Source organism: Mytilus trossulus, chromosome 5, assembly GCF_036588685.1.
Source record: "Mytilus trossulus isolate FHL-02 chromosome 5, PNRI_Mtr1.1.1.hap1, whole genome shotgun sequence".
In the NCBI taxonomy this organism is placed as follows: Eukaryota; Metazoa; Mollusca; class Bivalvia; order Mytilida; family Mytilidae; genus Mytilus; species Mytilus trossulus.
In genome coordinates this window covers 3,513,173-3,531,447 of record NC_086377.1, presented here as the reverse complement: position 1 = coordinate 3,531,447, position 18,275 = coordinate 3,513,173, and the positions used below count along the sequence as shown (strand labels likewise).

Here is an 18,275-nt window from a genome sequence, read left to right as displayed (position 1 = left end):
AAAACTTGAACACGGAACCCTTTATTGTCAATACACATACAGTATATTTACATTATAGAGACATTTCCCCCTCCATTTAAATCATTAAATATTCCACTGTCTGATTTAATTACAATGGTAATTATTAGACCATAATGAAGTTACCCAGTAAAGAGGTTTTAAATGTCAAAGACAGATTTTAAATGCTAATTATATACACAGAACAAACACACCAGTTTAAGGCCCATTTAAAACTAATGAATAAATTATACATGTATTTAATTTTATTCCTGTTAAAAGAATATCAAATCATTTAAATGGTGACAGTTTAACTATTGACATAGGATTATTATTACCCCCTACTCTGTAAATTGTGGGGAGACAATTTCTATGGTTACCTTTGTCAGATGTAAGGGGGACAAAACTCATATATAAACTTTTTAACTATTGACATAGAAGTATTACCCCTGCTCCACTATTACCCCCTGCCCTTTAAACTGTAGGAGTCAATTTCTATGGTTACCTTTGTCAGATGTAAGGGGACATAACTCCTTTATTAACTAAACGTTCAATCAAAAAGAAATAAATTGATAGTTTAACCATTTAACCACTGATATGTTTTCTTGAAATCAAAGAATTATCAGAAAAAAGACATTAAAATGAAATTATAGTTAGTAATACCTTAGCAAGGTTGTTTATAGATATAGTTTCGTGATATTCCACACTCCTGTACCAGAGTCTTTCCCGTACTGAGATAGAAGAAGAAGATGTTGTATGAGTTCAAATAGACAGCTCTCCACCTATTCTGAAAAGCTTAGCTTAAGTTCTAGTTTAGATATTAGGTTATATAACTCTCTACAAATAGACAAAATCAATACTAAATGCACTTTATGGAAAGAAACCTTGGATTTGATCAAGAAAAAAATGCTGTTTTTCAATTAGTTAGAAATTATCAGTATTTCATCAAAGAAATCAATTAAAAGATATGAAAAGTAATTTCCCTTAGAACTACAGTACATAATACAGTACCATTTAGATCAGTATTTCAAATTTAAATTGTTTCACATTTCTCAAGTCTTGGCTCATTAAAACTGACTCTACAGTTTTTTGCTCATTGTTAAAGGCTGAAGGTGACATAATCTGTACCAGAGATCACAACCTGTTTTCTGTGGGTTATTTTTTTGCCATGGCATTGTCAATCTATTTTGAACTTATGAGTTTGTAAATCCCTTTGCCCATCCCCTTTGGTATCTTTCACCTCCAAGGCACTCTTATAGGGGTTCATATTAAAATCATTCATATCGGTTTGGATATTTTAAGAAAGAAACACAATTTGAGTTTTATAGTTCCACTGCAGTTAGAAACAGAAAATAAACACTTACTAGTATTTAGTTTAAACATGTATGGCTTAGTGACCTTTTGATTTGATTTTCATCATATTTCCACCATTTAACATTCAAGTTCTCACACCATTCAGTTGCCTCAGTCTTATAGAATTAATTTGATTTTAATTAGAGAGTATTAAAGGCATTTCAAAGTAAGCTAGTTGATGCTCGTAACCATGGAGGTATTATATTGGCTTATAATCACTGAACTAGTATATATTTGTTTAGGGGCCAGCTGAAGGACGCCTCCGGTGCGGGATTTTTTCGCTACATTGAAGACCTGTTGGTGACCTTCTGCTGTTGTTTTTTTATTTGGTCGGGTTGTTGTCTCTTTGACACATTCCCAATTTCCATTCTCAATTTTATTATAATGTTGGATTGTGGTTTCTTAATCTATTCTATTCTATTATGATTGAATAGACAGAAAGTCATAAATAAAATTTGGATTTAGATCCACTTAATTAACAAGTGAACCCTATACTTAGTCTGCTACTTGTTTATAGAAAATGTTATTAATGCTTTCAGTCCAGTAATTTTAGAGATCTTGACTGTTTTTTTTATATGTAGTGTCTGAGTGTTATCTGTAAGCCTAAGATTGAATCTTCAGGTGCAGATTCAGTCATTTTCAAAAAAGGGTTCCCAACCTGAAAAAGGGGGTTCCAACCATAAATCTCTATTCAAATGCATTAATTGTCCCCCCAAAAAGGTGGGTCCACGCCTAGAAAACCCCTCCCCTGGATCAATGTCTTTCATTGATTTTTGTATTGCCAGCTATCTGCCACCTGATTGCTGGTCAGTTAAGTACTGAATAAGATCTAGTTAGAAAATCAATCTCTTCGTCAATTATAGAATATTGTAAGTTCAACCATTTGTTAATGGACTTATTTAATTTTCTTTCCTGTATTAATCATAACATTGTGAAGACCAATTTACAATTACATACACCAAACAGTTTGCTGGGTTTGAATGATTTTCTATGAGAAAGTTCCAAGTTCAGTAATATTGATTTGACTGACTGTCTCAGTAACCTCCTTTTGATTCCCTACTGTATACATGTCAGGCCCGTAGCCAGGAACTTCCATGAGGGGGAGGGGGGGGGTGTTCATTGGACTCACAAACTTGAAATTTAACAGTCACAAGTTGAACAGAACATTGACTTTAATAGTGCTTATTTGTTTTCAAAGGGGGGGTTTGGTCCGAATCCCCTGAACCCCCCGAACCCCCTGGCTACAGGTATGCATGTTTGCAGGTCTTCAATGTATTTGTCCCTGGCCCTATATAAGGACTGATATGTAGGTCTATGATGTACCTGTCCCTAAGGATTTCCATGTAAGCTCTTTAAATGTTGATTTATTAGCCAGATCTTAAGTCTACAAATATTGTTTTTTAAAATTAAACTGTGATTTAAATAGTTATCTATTGACATAACACCTTACTCTACAAACTTCTGACGGTGAACTTTGTTGGGGAGAATTTCTAAGGTAGATTATGTCTCTCCATAAAATTTAGTTGAAATAGCACTTTAAATTGTGTTGATTTAAGATATGAAGAATAAAGACAGACTTGGTCTTATTATAATCATGGCAGTGAATTATTAACCGTTAGGGGTCAATTTGCTTGGAGTATATTTAGGCTGATAGAGTGCCCTATTTGAAAATGTATGGATAATTATATATGGGGGTGAATTGGTATGAATTTGTGTAATGAATTAAACGTAATATAGTTAGACGCCAAGGGTCAGCAACCCACGAATACAAAATAAAACTTGACCTAAGGTTTGTTAGTTATATACTTGATTTTATACAGTATATTGCTCTACTAATCACCAATAGTCGAATTACATATTATTAATAGATCTAACAGACTAAATCACAATATACATTGGAATTTGGAATCAAATTATAATTTGACAAATAAGATATAACAACTAGAATGACTGAGAAAGTGTTTATTTGAGGTTGGATATATTGAGCCAGTTTTTTTCAATATCAATGAATAACGAGATAAGCAAGTTTGCATGATCTTAATAAATATTTTGGATAAACTGTATTTGTATTCTTGTAAAATATTCTCAAGAATTCTTTATTTGAGCATGTGTGTGATGTAACAGCCATCTATCTTGATAAAAGTATGCTGTTCAAGATTACTAGATCTGAGAGTTTAAATGTCTATTAAAATACATGTACCACATTATATATACAAATGTTATGAAGTTCAAGATTACCAAATCTGTGAGTTTATTAAAATACCACATTAAGTATACAAATATTACCAAGTTTAAGATTACTGTCAATCTGTGAGTTAATCTAATAAAATACCACATTAAATATATATTTGTTATGTAGTTCAAGATTACTGAATCTGTAAGCGATCTAATAAAATAACTCGTTATAGAATACAAAAGTTTTCATCTCAAAAGTAGCATTCACTTTTCCTTATAATTTCTAAAATATTCTAAAATATAAGGAAAAGTGAATTTTAATTGAAGGACTTTTTGATGATTATAATTTTTATTATTGAACTTATAAATGACAGGGGTATAATGTGTGATATTAAAATATTTCAAACCAGATAAATTAAAAGAGTGCATACAATTTTTAAATTATAAAGAATATTTTTGAACAGCTACAAGATTTTAACATAAAAAAGGGTAGTTAAATTATAAGAAAATAATTGTTCTTGTGCTACACAATACAAAAATAAAATCCAAAATGTATCGATCACATTTAAAAATTAAATTTGAGAAGTCATATAAATTTTTAAAAAGGATTGATTATACTTCTAACTTTGTGAACTTTAACCCCATTTTTCCATTGTAGTGCTCTGTCCTTCAGAAGATAATAGAAACTTCTGATAAATGTGATTTTCTGTGATGATACATTGAAGAATTATGTTTAGATGACATTTTGAGATATTTAAATTATCTCAGACATAAACTCGAATATTGTACAACTTATTACTCATATATAAATTACATACTCAAAGCAGCTAGAAAAACAGAATTGTGCTCATTCTGTTGAATAAGTGTATAATATGACATGAAGGAGTTATAATAAACCAATTTATGCAAAAGAACAAATGAATTCTGTGTGTTGAATTTGATTGGATGATTGTTCGTTAAACTTGTGATTTGATTGGATAAGAATCTCAAAGTACAAAATGGCTGTGCAGTTAGTTCAGTATATGGATCTAAGGCAAGCCATTGATATAAACCCACCAAGTTACCACATCATACAGATACAGGTAAGACAACTGACCAATCATTATTCTTGGTTATTCAAATGGTGAGTAAATAAGCCAATGAGACCTTGGCTTATAATTTATGCTAACCAATCAGGGCTCAGAGTTTTGAAAGTGAAGGTTTGTAGTGGATATTCAAATTAGCTACTAAAAATGTGTTTTGCAACATCAACATGGTCCACAAGTTAATTTCCTTAATGGAGAACTGATGGGTTATCAGGCCTGTTAATGGTCCAGAAATAATTAAAAGATTGTAATCCATTGGAAAAGGAGAACAAACAGGTCTGAGAAACTTGTTGAAGCTATATAACAAATATTTGCTTTACTGCTTCTTGCTTATGCTTATCTTCCTCCAAATAATTGGATAACCACCAAAAATCAATTAGTTAATTCTTTGTACAGAGGAGATGTTTCTTTAAGACCAAAAAGCATCTGAAGCTATGAAATTAAAACAGTAATGGTGATGAGATTTACATTTTGTTACAACCATTTTTGTTTGATAAGGCTTTTTGACATGTGATTGGAATTTTTTTTTATTTCCATATTATACGTAGATCCTTATCTAAGTATTCAAAGTCCTTTCATAATGATATAATGATGAGGGTTTTTAACGACCTTGAATGGCTATATGGTTATTGCAGTCCTTCAAAATATTGGGATTTTTTTTTCTTCTTAAAAATGTTATGACAATAGTTCGTAAATTATTACACTCAAACGTCTACAATTTACGAGTTATTTTGTTATAACATTTTTGGTGAAATAATTCCCAGTGGTACTACTTGATGTGTTGTTGTCATAGAAATGAACCTTGAACCTGGTCATAAAGAACCTTGAACCTGGTCATAATGAACCTTGAACCTGGTCTTTAGAAGTGTAAGTTTCAGGAGATTACCTTAATTGTGTTTGTCTGATATAAAGGAAGCATAACTAACTTTGCTTTAACAGGCAGAAAGTGGCGAAATACAGAAAAAAATAGACGAAGCTGAGCAGGCTGCGAAAACAGCTGAGGAAGAGGCAGATAGCCTCCGTCATAATCTGATAGAATTACAGCTCCGAGTAGGTTATCTCCACCTGACAACTCCAAGCATTTAATTCTGTCAGACAACACCAAGCATTATTCATCCCCAGCACATCCCTCTACTAATTTGTTTAAGGTGGAACCCAACACCTGAACTAAAATTAATTTGGCTCGTTTAATTTTCTTAAAATTTTGATTAAGTATTTACTTTGACCCTTTGACAAAAATATAAAAGTTTCAAAAAAATTCAACTAACCGTTTAATCAGTAAAATTACACTTATGTTATATAGTTATTTAGCAGTTTGACAAAAATATATTTTGATCATTGAGAAGCTTAATATTATTCCCTTAACAACACAACATCATTTAAACGTTCTACTGATTTTACAGATTTATCTCCCTGTAGTGTTAGGTACCACCTTAAAGTCTGTCTACTAATTTGTATGAAAAGGGATAGAAAGATATAACATACTAATGGATCCATAATGAAAAGTTGGGTAACAATTTTAGTGGATTACATGTCTACCCAGGAACTACAAATTCTAATATCAAACAAATTACAAATTTTGAATAGAAAATGCAAACTTTGGCAAAAAAAGAAATCAAATATCCACCAATATGCAAGTTTTCCTCAATCCACGAAAATTTATCCCCATGAAAATAAATAAATCCCCAGTAATATAAGGAGACCACCACTCAGAATGAAGATTTTCTGTCTCCAAAGCCTGTAATTATAGAGAAATTAAGGATGTACACCTCTGAGGAGCCAAAAATTTCTAGAATTAAACTTTTTTTCTAAGCCTGATTTTTGGGTTTATAAGACTGTAACAAAATAATTGGTGAAGAACAAATCAAATGGTGGTGCACTTCTTTTTTTGCTACAGCCCTTTGAAAATGCCCAATTTTGATGATTTTCCCATTTTTCATTGATTTTTACCTATTTTTGGGCTATTATCGTGAAAAAAATCACAGTTCCACAATTAAACTTTTTTTCATACTTTCTATAAAGATGAAGTGGACCAATCTGAATAATTTTTACTTACAAAAACTATAGGTAAGTGTTAATATAAGAAAGTTTTATCATGTTTTGACGCTTTTTTGTGTAAAATTTACCTTGCCGTCAATTATTGATTTTTGTAATTTTTTTCAGTTTAAAGAACAAAATGCATATAATTTCAACTTTTTTGTTATAAATGATTGAAAAAATACATATCTAAGAAACTAGAAAAGACCAAAATGATATATTATGTACATGATTCTTGTAAAATCATTTTTTGTATCCCTCACCCATTTTCTCAAAATTTTGGCTAAAAATACTGTCTTGATTGGACCCAAAATTTGAACACTGGATTACTCAAAAACCATTCATTGTAAATACAAAAAAATTTCACAGATTTATGTTTGATTATAATATTTTTAAAATTCATTGATATTTTCCACTTCTATCACATGTTTTGGAAATAATTCAAGAACGAGATTTCAATGAGACTGAACGAGACTGAAAAGTCAGAAGAATACATCCTTAAGGGACATATTTTATTTAAAGACGTAGAAATGCAGAAAAACATATTTATTCCAGTTAAAGATTTAAAAATATTTATGGTATGATTTAATCTGGGAAGAACGTATCCTTATTTAAATATTTGAATAAGACAGTCAGCAGCGATCTGTTTTTGTATTCTATTTCAGTTTTATACCTTTTATATTTGAATTGCAAATTTGGATAAGTTCTAATAATCAACCAATCTTGTAAAAAAACCTTGATTGTAAATTTGCATTTGTAGATAGTAAATAAATGGGAAATGCATACTGCTGCAATATGTAAAATCCTAGTTATCTGCCCTTTATGTAAATAATTCAATTGATCTCATCTTATTGTACTTAGTGATAAAGTTTTACCAAAAAAAAAGTGAACTAAACTACATCATTATGGATACACAACATCAAATATAACTTGTCAATGGAGTAAAAATAATCTCTCAGTGATTTTTAACTACACTTCCCCATATTGGAAATCTGTCAGAATAATTGTTTGATATCGTTAAGTATTATATCAGGCGACATGTATTTTAGATTATTTATGGAAAGTGGATTTTAAGTATTAAGAATTTATCCTGTTTTACACCATGAATTGTAAAAAAAATGCAAATTTTAAGTGAGCTACAAGAAAAAGGCATGTCAATAGAATATTGATTTAAAATCTTATAAAAAAGAAGATGTGGTATGATTGCCCATGAGACAACTATCCACAAAAGACCAAAATGACACAAACATGCTTTAAAATAGGTATAATTTAGAATTAATTTATCATGCCACTCATATCACAGTAAGGGTCTGTGTACTGATGAAAAATAAAACAATTGCTACACAGAGGGGTGATAGGACCTTAATCGGGACTCCGGGATCGGGTGTTTTAAAGCTCGGGATTTCGGGATTGACCCTTTCGGGATCCAGGAATACTTCTTTTCGAATTTCGGGACGTCGGGATTTACTTTATTTAAATTCGGGATCTCGGGATTTCGTGTTTTTAAGCCCGGGATTTCGTGATCAGGACCCCTCCTAACCCCCCCCCCCCCTTCTACACAGAATTATTTTTTTCTGTTATACATTCATGTCAACAAAGTTTTTGGTTTGTACATAATCCTGATGTTGCTGGCTTCCAATCTTTTAGCAATTAAGGAATAATGGAAGTTACAATTGGTCCTTCATAGATATAGGAAGATGTGGTGTGAGTGCCAATGAGACAACTCTCCATCCAAATAACAATTTAAAAATTAAACCATTATAGGTTAAAGTACGGCCTTCAGGTCATTAATTTATATAAAACTCTGTCCACAAAGATGTTGGTTATATAAGATTTATGAAATAAAAAGAATTTTGATATAACTTGACATAGACAGTGAAAGTAATGCTTGGTGTTGTCCTAATCCAGAAGTGATTTATCTCCCCTTTCTACAAGCTAATCCAATCTGACTTACCTCCCCTTTTTATATGCTAACTGTTTGGTGTGAAACTTACTAGAATTGTTTTATTATTCTTTCAGCTTAAAACTATATATTATATCAAAACATGCAATTAATATTAGTTATTTTAGTAACTTTATCCAGAGAAAAAAAACTACATCCTCTAAGTATCAGTGTGTTATAGATCATTATTGATGTATTAGGCCAGTTCCCTCCATAAATATTTGGTATGCCTGCTGAATATAAAAAAAATTGAGATGTGGTATGATTCATTGACAATGAGACATTAACTCTCCACAGCACTAAAGAACAAATGATCTGTATGGCCAGTTATACTCTGGAGAGGACCCGTGACTAGGACATTGTAAAAATTTACATCTTTAAGTGTTTGTTTGGTGGGAAATTGTATCATGTTTTATGAACAATCCAGAAAAAAAACTAAGTAGAAAGGATTTTTTCTCCATATTATTGATGCTTTTTTCATTATAGTGCTTCCCAACTGTGGACTGAAATCAACCTTTCTACAATTCACCCTCTGGACCTTGAAGGCATCTTAACGGATATCTAAAAGTTGTGGGTTGAAAATGAATTGTCAGGAGAAATGCATTATTTGTGACATAATGGTTAACATTCTTGAAAATCATAGCATAAATGATTTCACAGAAATAACTAATTTTTCAGATCTTTATTTTGGGATGCAATTCAAAGTGCAAAAACATGCCTTATAATTGGAACACTTTTACTCTGCATTTTATTATTTTATATATCTTTTTCATGAATTTTTAATTGATTGTATCTTTAGAAGTATAATTATAAATGCTATATGTATAAAAAAAAATATTATATTGAGCTGGGTACACTTTTCATGAAAAATACCTGTATGAAATACTGACTTATAAATCACATTTATTCTTTGCATTTAAGTTTTTTTAATAAGTTATATCTATATGAAACAAGGACTCATTTTAATCTAGGATAATTTTGAATTGATGAAAAATTATAATATAAACTAAAGCAATTTAAATTAAGGTTAGCCATATATATGCATTGCTAAGATGGGTTATTTAGTTAAATATCAGTAAAAGTAAATTGAACCATGGCTAAATCCTCCATAGTTGGGTTGGTTTTTGTCATACATTTCTTGTCAATTTTTCAGAATTCAGAATGATTCCAGATTAAAATAATTCCTTGTTTTAATTACAAATACTACTAATAAAAGTCCAATATATGATATTTTATTTCAATTTTATATTATTTATGCTTATTTTATTTTTATATACTGTATATTTTGCAAATATTTATTATAAACTTAAGAATTTTTTTATTTTTCTGATACTATTTACTACTAAAGAAGGATAACTCTTGAAATAATTGTATATTTATTTCTCAGTAAATATAATAAATAAGAAAACTTGAAACATTATAACAATTGATAAAAGCAAATTTTCCTTATATTTAGCTATTTTATTTTTTTACATTTTCACTCTTTATGTACGCTGTTCTCAATGGTTATTTTAAAATTTCTTTGAATAATTTCAGGCTGCCTCTGCCGAGACAAGAAATAGTGAGTTAGCAGACTTAGATGAGGATCCTTCTAGGCTCAATTCACAGCAGGTTTGTAATATAGTTAGAAAATGTGTGTGTTGGGGTGACAGGGGGTGACTGGAAAAATGGGGAGGTTGTGGCATGATTTGAATGTCCACACTGAAACTTTCAGTGTGTTTTATAAGTCTGTATGAACTAGGTTTTCACAGATTACTTTATGAAACAATCTTGCTAAATAAAATTGAGAATGGAAGTATAGCTCTAAATTGAGATTTCAATATACTAATGTGTAACTATGTGGTTGTTAGTACTGTGCAAATTACTGCCTGGTGTACGTTTTTGTATGTTTAATCACCAAAATGGTAAGGAGTCTTAAAATGTCAAATTTGGCCTATATAGGTAGAATACTCGATCACTCTTCATATGTGTGATTGCCCTGAAATGAGGATTTTGTTTATTCTCTTTTGCTTTGGGCAAATCTAAAAGAAGATGGAGAAAGATGAAGATTTAAAATTAAGACCTTTGTCATTAGGTCTATTCTGACATCAATTTTGGAGAGTGTCCTTTATTCGATATGCAAGGTTTGTGACCTAGGTGATCAACCTGAGGCTCTTCAGAGGCTCAAGTTCTTATCCAAACACTATTGTGACACATAGCTGAAAATGAAAAAAAATATAGCCTGACTCCAGTCTCAGCAAAGCTATGTCCATCATGATCTACATCATAATAATTACAAATAAGAAAAAGGGAGACAACTCTAGTTTTTTTTTTATGCTTCTCAGTGGAGAGGGAGGAAAAGAGTAGGTATCCAATGTAAACAATGTGTTATTTTTGTTGATTATTGTAATTTTATTTATAAAGGATTTTTCGTTGTTTTAATGCTTACACTTATTTTCCCGCATTTTAAAAGTAGCATGTAAATGTTGATACATTGTAACATATTTTTTTTTATTAATTTAGAAATGTATAATTTTTACAGATTTTTTTCTTCTTTGACCACTGATCAATATCCTGAGCACTTGACAAAGAAATGCTAGATGAATGCATATTAAAGGGTCTAGAAATTTTATTGTAAATATTAGAGAAAAAAATAGAATTTTATAGCTAAAAATGTAACCAGAAAAAATTACACATCTATTTATGTGAAGTTTTGTATTGACTTGACAATTTTTCACCTTTGATTCTCATCAACTTTCAGAGATAAGTTTTATTATCAGTTTTTTTTTTTAAAGTAATTAACAATTACGCTATGCTCGTACAGACATGCTTGCATTTATTTTTGATGACCAAGATCATCCCAAAACTTTAGGGATTACTGCCCTTGAATGCTATTGGTGTGAAGGGTAGTAGGGATACAGTCTGATTCTTTATAACTGTCCATTGTTTATAAACCGATTTTAGGATTGTAAATTGATTTTGACCTTGAGCTCATAATCTTTTGATTTTGCCATGTGATTATGGACTTTCCAAATTGATTTTCCTCTGAGTTCAGTATTTTTCCTCTGAGTTCAGTATTTTTGTGATTTTACTTTTTATCATTTCATTTGTTGATTAATTGCAGTGACAAGACTCTCCTCCATGTCCATTTATTTATACAACCGTCAAAATTTTGACAGGACGTATTATGTATACAAATGTCCGGGGTCTGTCTGTCTGTCTGTCCAGCTTCCACAAGTTGCACCTTCACTTAAGAACCACTCATCCAAATTTCATGAAACTTTACATAGTTGTTTCTTATGATGGTCAAATGATCTGTATTCTTTTTGGGGAAAATAAATTCTAAACTTTTTGAGTTACGGGACTTTACAACTAAATCAGAGGTGTGTTTTTTTTAAATGTCGCGCCGTATCTCAGAAACTATTTATGATTATTTCTTGAAACTTCACACACTTGACGAAGGGTGTATCATGCACTTGTTGTGCAGCTGTTTATTGTCTCTTTGTTAGAAAGGTCCCAGTTAATTCCCTTGACTCAGTAAATTTAAAATAGCTCTTTATATGATTTCCTGGTCTCCCCAGTTATTCCCCTTTGACTGACAGTAATACTGAAACTCACTCTTGTTATGTTGGTTATAGGTTGCCCCAGTAATTGGTTTTATATCATGTTCTGTTCTCCATAGTTATTCCCCTTGACTGACAGGACTCTTTCTTTCTGTGACCAGTTTTTATGGTCGCCTTTGAGTTATTCCCCTTGACTGACAGTTACATTAAACAGACTCTTTCTTTCTGTGACCAGTTCTTATGGTCATCCATGAGTTATTCCCCTTGACTCACAGGACTCTATCTTTCTGTGACCAGTTCTAATGGTAACCCTTGAGTTATTCCCCTTGACTGACAGTTACATTAAACTGTCTCTTTCTTTCTGTGACCAGTTCTAATGGTCGCCCTTGAGTTATTCCCCTTGACTGACAGTTACATTAAACAGACTCTATCTTTCTGTGACCAGTTCTTATGGTCGCTCTTGAGTTATTCCCCTTGACTGATAGGACTCTATCTTTCTGTGACCAGTTCTAATGGTCACCCTTGAGTTATTCCCCTTGACTGACAGGACTCTATCGTTATGTGACCAGTTCTAATGGTCGCCCTTGAGTTATTCCCCTGGATTGACAGGACTCTATCTTTCTGTGACCAGTTCTAATGGTCACCCTTGAGTTATTCCCCTTGACTGACAGGACTCTATCTTTCTGTGACCAGTTCTAATGGTCGCCCTTGAGTTATTCCCCTTGACTGATAGGACTCTATCTTTCTGTGACCAGTTCTAATGGTCACCCTTGAGTTATTCCCCTTGACTGACAGGACTCTATCGTTATGTGACCAGTTCTAATGGTCGCCCTTGAGTTATTCCCCTTGACTGATAGGACTCTATCTTTCTGTGACCAGTTCTAATGGTCACCCTTGAGTTATTCCCCTTGACTGTCAGGACTCTATCTTTCTGTGACCAGTTCTTATGGTCACCCATGAGTTATTCCCCTTGACTGACAGGACTCTTTCTTTCTGTGACCAGTTCTAATGGTCGCCCATGAGTTATTCCCCTTGATGGACAGTTACATTAAACAGACTTTTTATACTGGTTTCAATCAAACAAATATTAATTAGAAAAGAGACAGAGTTAATATTTGATTAATTCAAGTTCGTGTAGAAAGGGCTTTTATCTCCTGACAATAGATTTAGTAACGTTTACTGATCGGTATTAAATCATTTCTCTCGACGAGTTCGATTATTGGACGGGAGGGAGATTCCAATGAATGTGGAAACAGTTTTAGTTTCATCACAAATTGAATTATTAAGTGACGATAATTAACAGGAAATGATTCGTTTAAAAAGCTTTTTGGAAGACAAATAAATATTGATGTTTGAGCATTCAATGTAACTTAGAAACCTCAATCATTGGACAGTAAAACAAAATCAGACAGAAATTTTATTAATTTTCTTGTAAAATGTGTTCTGTCAAATTGAAAATTTAGAATATGATATCAGAACAAATTATTGGAATGAAAAATCTGAAATTATATAAAGAACTGTGACTGGTCAGATCGTTGGAATGAACAGAAAACATATTTTTTCGTGAAGTTGACAATATGAATGGATTTTTAACAGCTTGCGTTTAAAATCTGAAATTCAAATTAAATATATTTAAAAAAAAACAAAAACATTATCTATAACCGAGGAGTGATAAGAATAAAGAAAATTCAAAACATATGGAAATTGTTCATTTTTTTTTTACAAGATTGAAATGATTTCCTTGTAATTACATTATCAATAAAAAGTTGTCATGAAGTTTTAAGAACAGTTGGAGGTGACATATAAACAGGAAACTGTTTGGAATATTGTGTTATGAGGAAATTCTTTTCCGTTAATCGTTGATATCGGAGAACATTATTAACTTGGTCATTGGAATCAGCAGGTCAATCAGGAAAAAAAATCGTGGAAAAAAATCTATAAATAGATTTATTGTAATAATTCAGAGTGGAGATTTTTTATTACTGACATTTTCCTTCGATTTTAAAAGAAAAAAATAATGTGAAATAATTAAAGGTTCAATCAACGATTGATTATTCAGGGAAATATTCTTTGATGTGAAGAAAGTTCGATTTTTAATTAAATCTGAGTACGATTTTATATTCATTGTAAATAAAGACTTGAGGAATTTAAGTTTTCGTGATTGGCGAACATTAGAATCTTAATTTGCCATTTTTTAATGTGATACATTACATCATTATGTAACATATTAGATCACCTACTTATTCAGGAAATAGATACTGATGGAAGAAATAGGGAACTTTTCACTCTCACAATGGGTTTTACGATAGATTTGTGTAAATTTCACTCTCACGATAGATTTTACGATAGATTTGTGTAAAACAATATTTTCATGATGATGATATAACCATATATATCTTGATAGACAAAACTTGTTGCATGATAAAATTCTTACATTTGAGAAGTATCATGCCTGACTTTGACCAAAAAGGAATCGTGACATTTATAAAATATCATTGTTATGGAATTAGGAGAAAAGCGACGTTTTAAGAGAATTTTTTATTTTGTGATGATAAAGTAACTGTGTTGAAAATATTAGACATTTTTGTGAAGAAGTCAGTTTTTGTTGGATAATCCATTTTTTCATGATCAATATTTTGAAAACTTGAATTAGAAAATGTTGAATTGATTACAAACATGTCATCTTTCAATTTGCCCTTATTTGTAAAAAATGGTCGACAATTTTTCATTAATTTGATATTAACAGAGACATTAATTTAAATCCGTGGAAAAATTATATGATCAAAATATTCTGAAAATATATTTTGTTTGGAATTACAAAGAAAAAAAACTTGTCAATAGAACTAAGTTTTTATCTAATACTATACAGAAGACAGGCTTATTCAGATCCTTGATAATATTTGATTCAGACAGTTTTAAAGGTGCTAAAAGACTCTCAATGCTGTTCTATTATCCTGAAATATTGACATGGATTATAACAATGAAGACAAAAATTACACCAGAACTAATTGGATATTAGTAGGAAACTTCTAGATCTAAATCGAACATAGATTTTATTTTTGTGCTTTCTAATTGCTCGACACAATGGAACTATAAGTTGTGTACCTTTTTCCGTTTGATATTTGTTATTGAAATATAAAACGACAGACAAATTCTGTTACCATGTCAACCCAAGGAAAGAAGGTCAAACTGACTGTTACCAAGATAAAGGTAGGGGTACCAGAATAATTTCATTGTTTGTTGTCAACAGAAAGTTCAGTAAAATGGCAAAATTTACATCAATTAAGCCTTTAGAAAATTTGTAATTCCTTCAACCTTCAAATTCATATTTCACCTGTTCTGACGAAATCCATGAGGAAAAAATGATCATCAAGAAAAGAATCTGCAAATAAGTCAAGATATTATAATAATGCAACACAAAATTAAAACAGTACATTCAAGAAATTGAAAAATTGTAAAAGTTTAAGATAAGATAAAATTCTACGAAATTTTATGAATAATTTGGGGCATTAAATGTCATGGCCAAACCTGATGTTATTGTAACAAATGAAAACACTCAGACCATTTTTTTTTTTTACTGGCACAATTTGGATTAGCATAAATTCTCAATGAAACTGTTTTTTTCGCAATATTATATTTAATTCAAAATAGTGATTCAAGTCGGGTCAATTGTGGACTTGATGATAAATTTTAGTCAATTAAGAGTTTTTACGTAAATATTTCAACTAAGAATTTATGATGATTTTATTCAAATTCAACCACAACTAATCTAATTATGTTTTTGACCCGTCTGTCCGTCCATTTGTCAGTCCGTCAGTTCATCAGTCCTGTTCTTAGCATTGCAACTCCCCTCAAACCACACAACAGAATTTCATGTGGATGTGCATATTGACAGGAAATTATGATTCAATTTTTTTCTAGGAGTTATGCCCCTTTGAACTTATTGACTTAAATATACTTCAGCAACAGTTGGTCATTGCAACTCCTCTGAAACCACACAACAGATTTTCATGAAACTTTATAGATAATAAGGACATATATACTATGTTGGCGTGCATATCGATAGGAAATTATGATTAAATTTTTTTTTCTTACATTTATTTTATTTGTCCATTTACAATGTGGGGATGTGGAGTAGCGGCACATAACCCTATAGGGAGATAACTCTGTAAAATCAGCTGAACATTTTAATCATGTTCTATTGTTAAGAAAATATTAGCTCCTCAATGATCAAAATTAATTTTTGTCAAACTACTATATATACAACCATTTGTTTTCGATTATGTGTTTGGTTTAAGTTTTTGAAATTTTGAAATTTTTGTCTGAGGGTCAGAGTAAATATTTTGCTAAAATTTTATGAAAACTAAACAAACCGAATTAATTTTAGTCAATGTGTTAGGAAGCATGTTAATGAAAGTTCAGATTGAAATTATCATTATAAAAGTCCAAATGTAAATACTTTTGACGATAAGTTCAGATTTAAATCATTGTATTAAAAGTCCAGACAGAAGTTAGAAATGAGATGAGAAATGAACGCCTGTTTTATGTTAATCAACAATTTCATTAATCATTGATTTCTACGTTAAAACAGACAAATAATTATTGTATTGATGCTGTTTTTACATTATCCATTCAAAATTAATGATTTTACCGTTATCCATTTAAAAGTAATGATTTTACCGCTGGGCCATTATTATCTTACATCAAAGAAACTTGTTTTATTTGGTAGAGATTGTGTACTTTACACCGGATTATTGAGAATCAATCCACGGAAAACAGCGCCATATTCTAGATTTCTGATTTAGGCTTAATTGGAAGACTGGGTTTTATTTTGAGATTTTTCAATTTTATTATAGAAGTTTTGTTCAGGATTTTGTTGAAATGAGCTTTATTGTAGGATGACTGGGGTTTATTCTAAAGTTGAACATTTTTACAATGGATTTTGTTTTCAATCCTTTCTCATTAAAAACAGTATGAAATAAGTTGTTCTGTTGGAGTTGTATTGCAGACTGGGGTTTATTTTAAAATTTCTCATTTTAATGACAAAATTTGTCAATTATTTATTCGTTTTCCATTAAAAATCAGTTTTAAATGAGGAACTCTGATCAAGGTTTATTTTAAAATGACTGGGGTTTATTCTTAAATTGATCAATTTTAAAAGGTTTTTTTTCCCGATCATTTATTCATTTTCCATTAAAACAGTTCAAATGTAGCTTCATTGTAGGATGAATGGGTTTTATTTTAAAATTGTTCAGTTTTATAATGTAAATTTGTTGATCATTTATTCATTTTCCATTAAAAATTGTTTGAAATGAGTATTTCTGATGGAGTTTATTGTAGAATGACTGGGGTTTATTGTAAAATTGATAATTTTATAACAGATTATGTCAATTATTTATTCATTTTCCATTAAAACAGTTTGAAATAAGTCTCAAGTTCTGCATGATGGAGGTTAATTCCAAAATTGATAATTTTTACAATATTTTTTTGCTCATTTATTCTTTCCATTTTAACAGTTTGAAATAAGTTGTTCTGTTGGATCTGTAAAATATAGGAAGACTGGGGTTTATTCTAAAAAATTTCAATTTTATTATGGAATTTTTGTTGGTCTTTATTCTTTTTCCATTATAAAACAGTTTGAAATAAGTATTTGTGATGAAGGTTTATTGTAGGAAGACTGTGAGCTAGGGGTTTATTTTAAAATTGATCATTTTTATTATAGAATGTTTGTCGATCATTTATTCATTATGTTCCATTAAAAACAGTTTCAAATGAGTATTTTTGTTGGAGGCTTTTTGCAGAATGACTGTGGTTTATTTAAAATTGATCATTTTTACAATGGAAATTTTGTCAATCATTTATTCATAATGTTCCATTAAAAATCATTTGAATTCTGTAAGAGGATGATGATTGCTGCAGGTACAATCGTTATTCTAAGTTTGGTCTTATTTAATTGAGAAAGTGTTGATAGCTGATAAATTATGCAAACAGTTTGTTTGGAAATTAATCAAAATAGATGTGTGGTATTAAATTAGTCAACAAGACAGCAATTCAATAATAAGAAGAGCTGTGTGGCATATGTGACTGAGACAGCAACCAATAAATGAAAGTAGGATAGGATAAACACATTGTGGCTTGGAGGGA

General features: G+C 30.7%; 1 protein-coding gene across 15 annotated transcripts in view; it reads left to right on the top strand.

Annotated features, from left to right (window-relative positions):
* LOC134718457 (myosin heavy chain, striated muscle-like) overlaps nt 1-18,275 on the top strand; it is a 130,404-nt gene that overhangs the window by 47,627 nt on the left and 64,502 nt on the right. For 10 of the 15 annotated variants that reach the window (XM_063580979.1, XM_063580985.1, XM_063580980.1 and 7 more), the window contains 2 exons: nt 5,550-5,660; nt 10,126-10,200. In XM_063580979.1, the coding sequence (XP_063437049.1) occupies nt 5,550-5,660; nt 10,126-10,200 (186 nt within the window). Of the gene's footprint in view, nt 1-4,278; nt 4,608-5,549; nt 5,661-10,125; nt 10,201-15,222; nt 15,342-18,275 lie in introns of those variants that run through there. The other 5 variants (XM_063580984.1, XM_063580983.1, XM_063580988.1 and 2 more) reach the window with 3 other exon arrangements.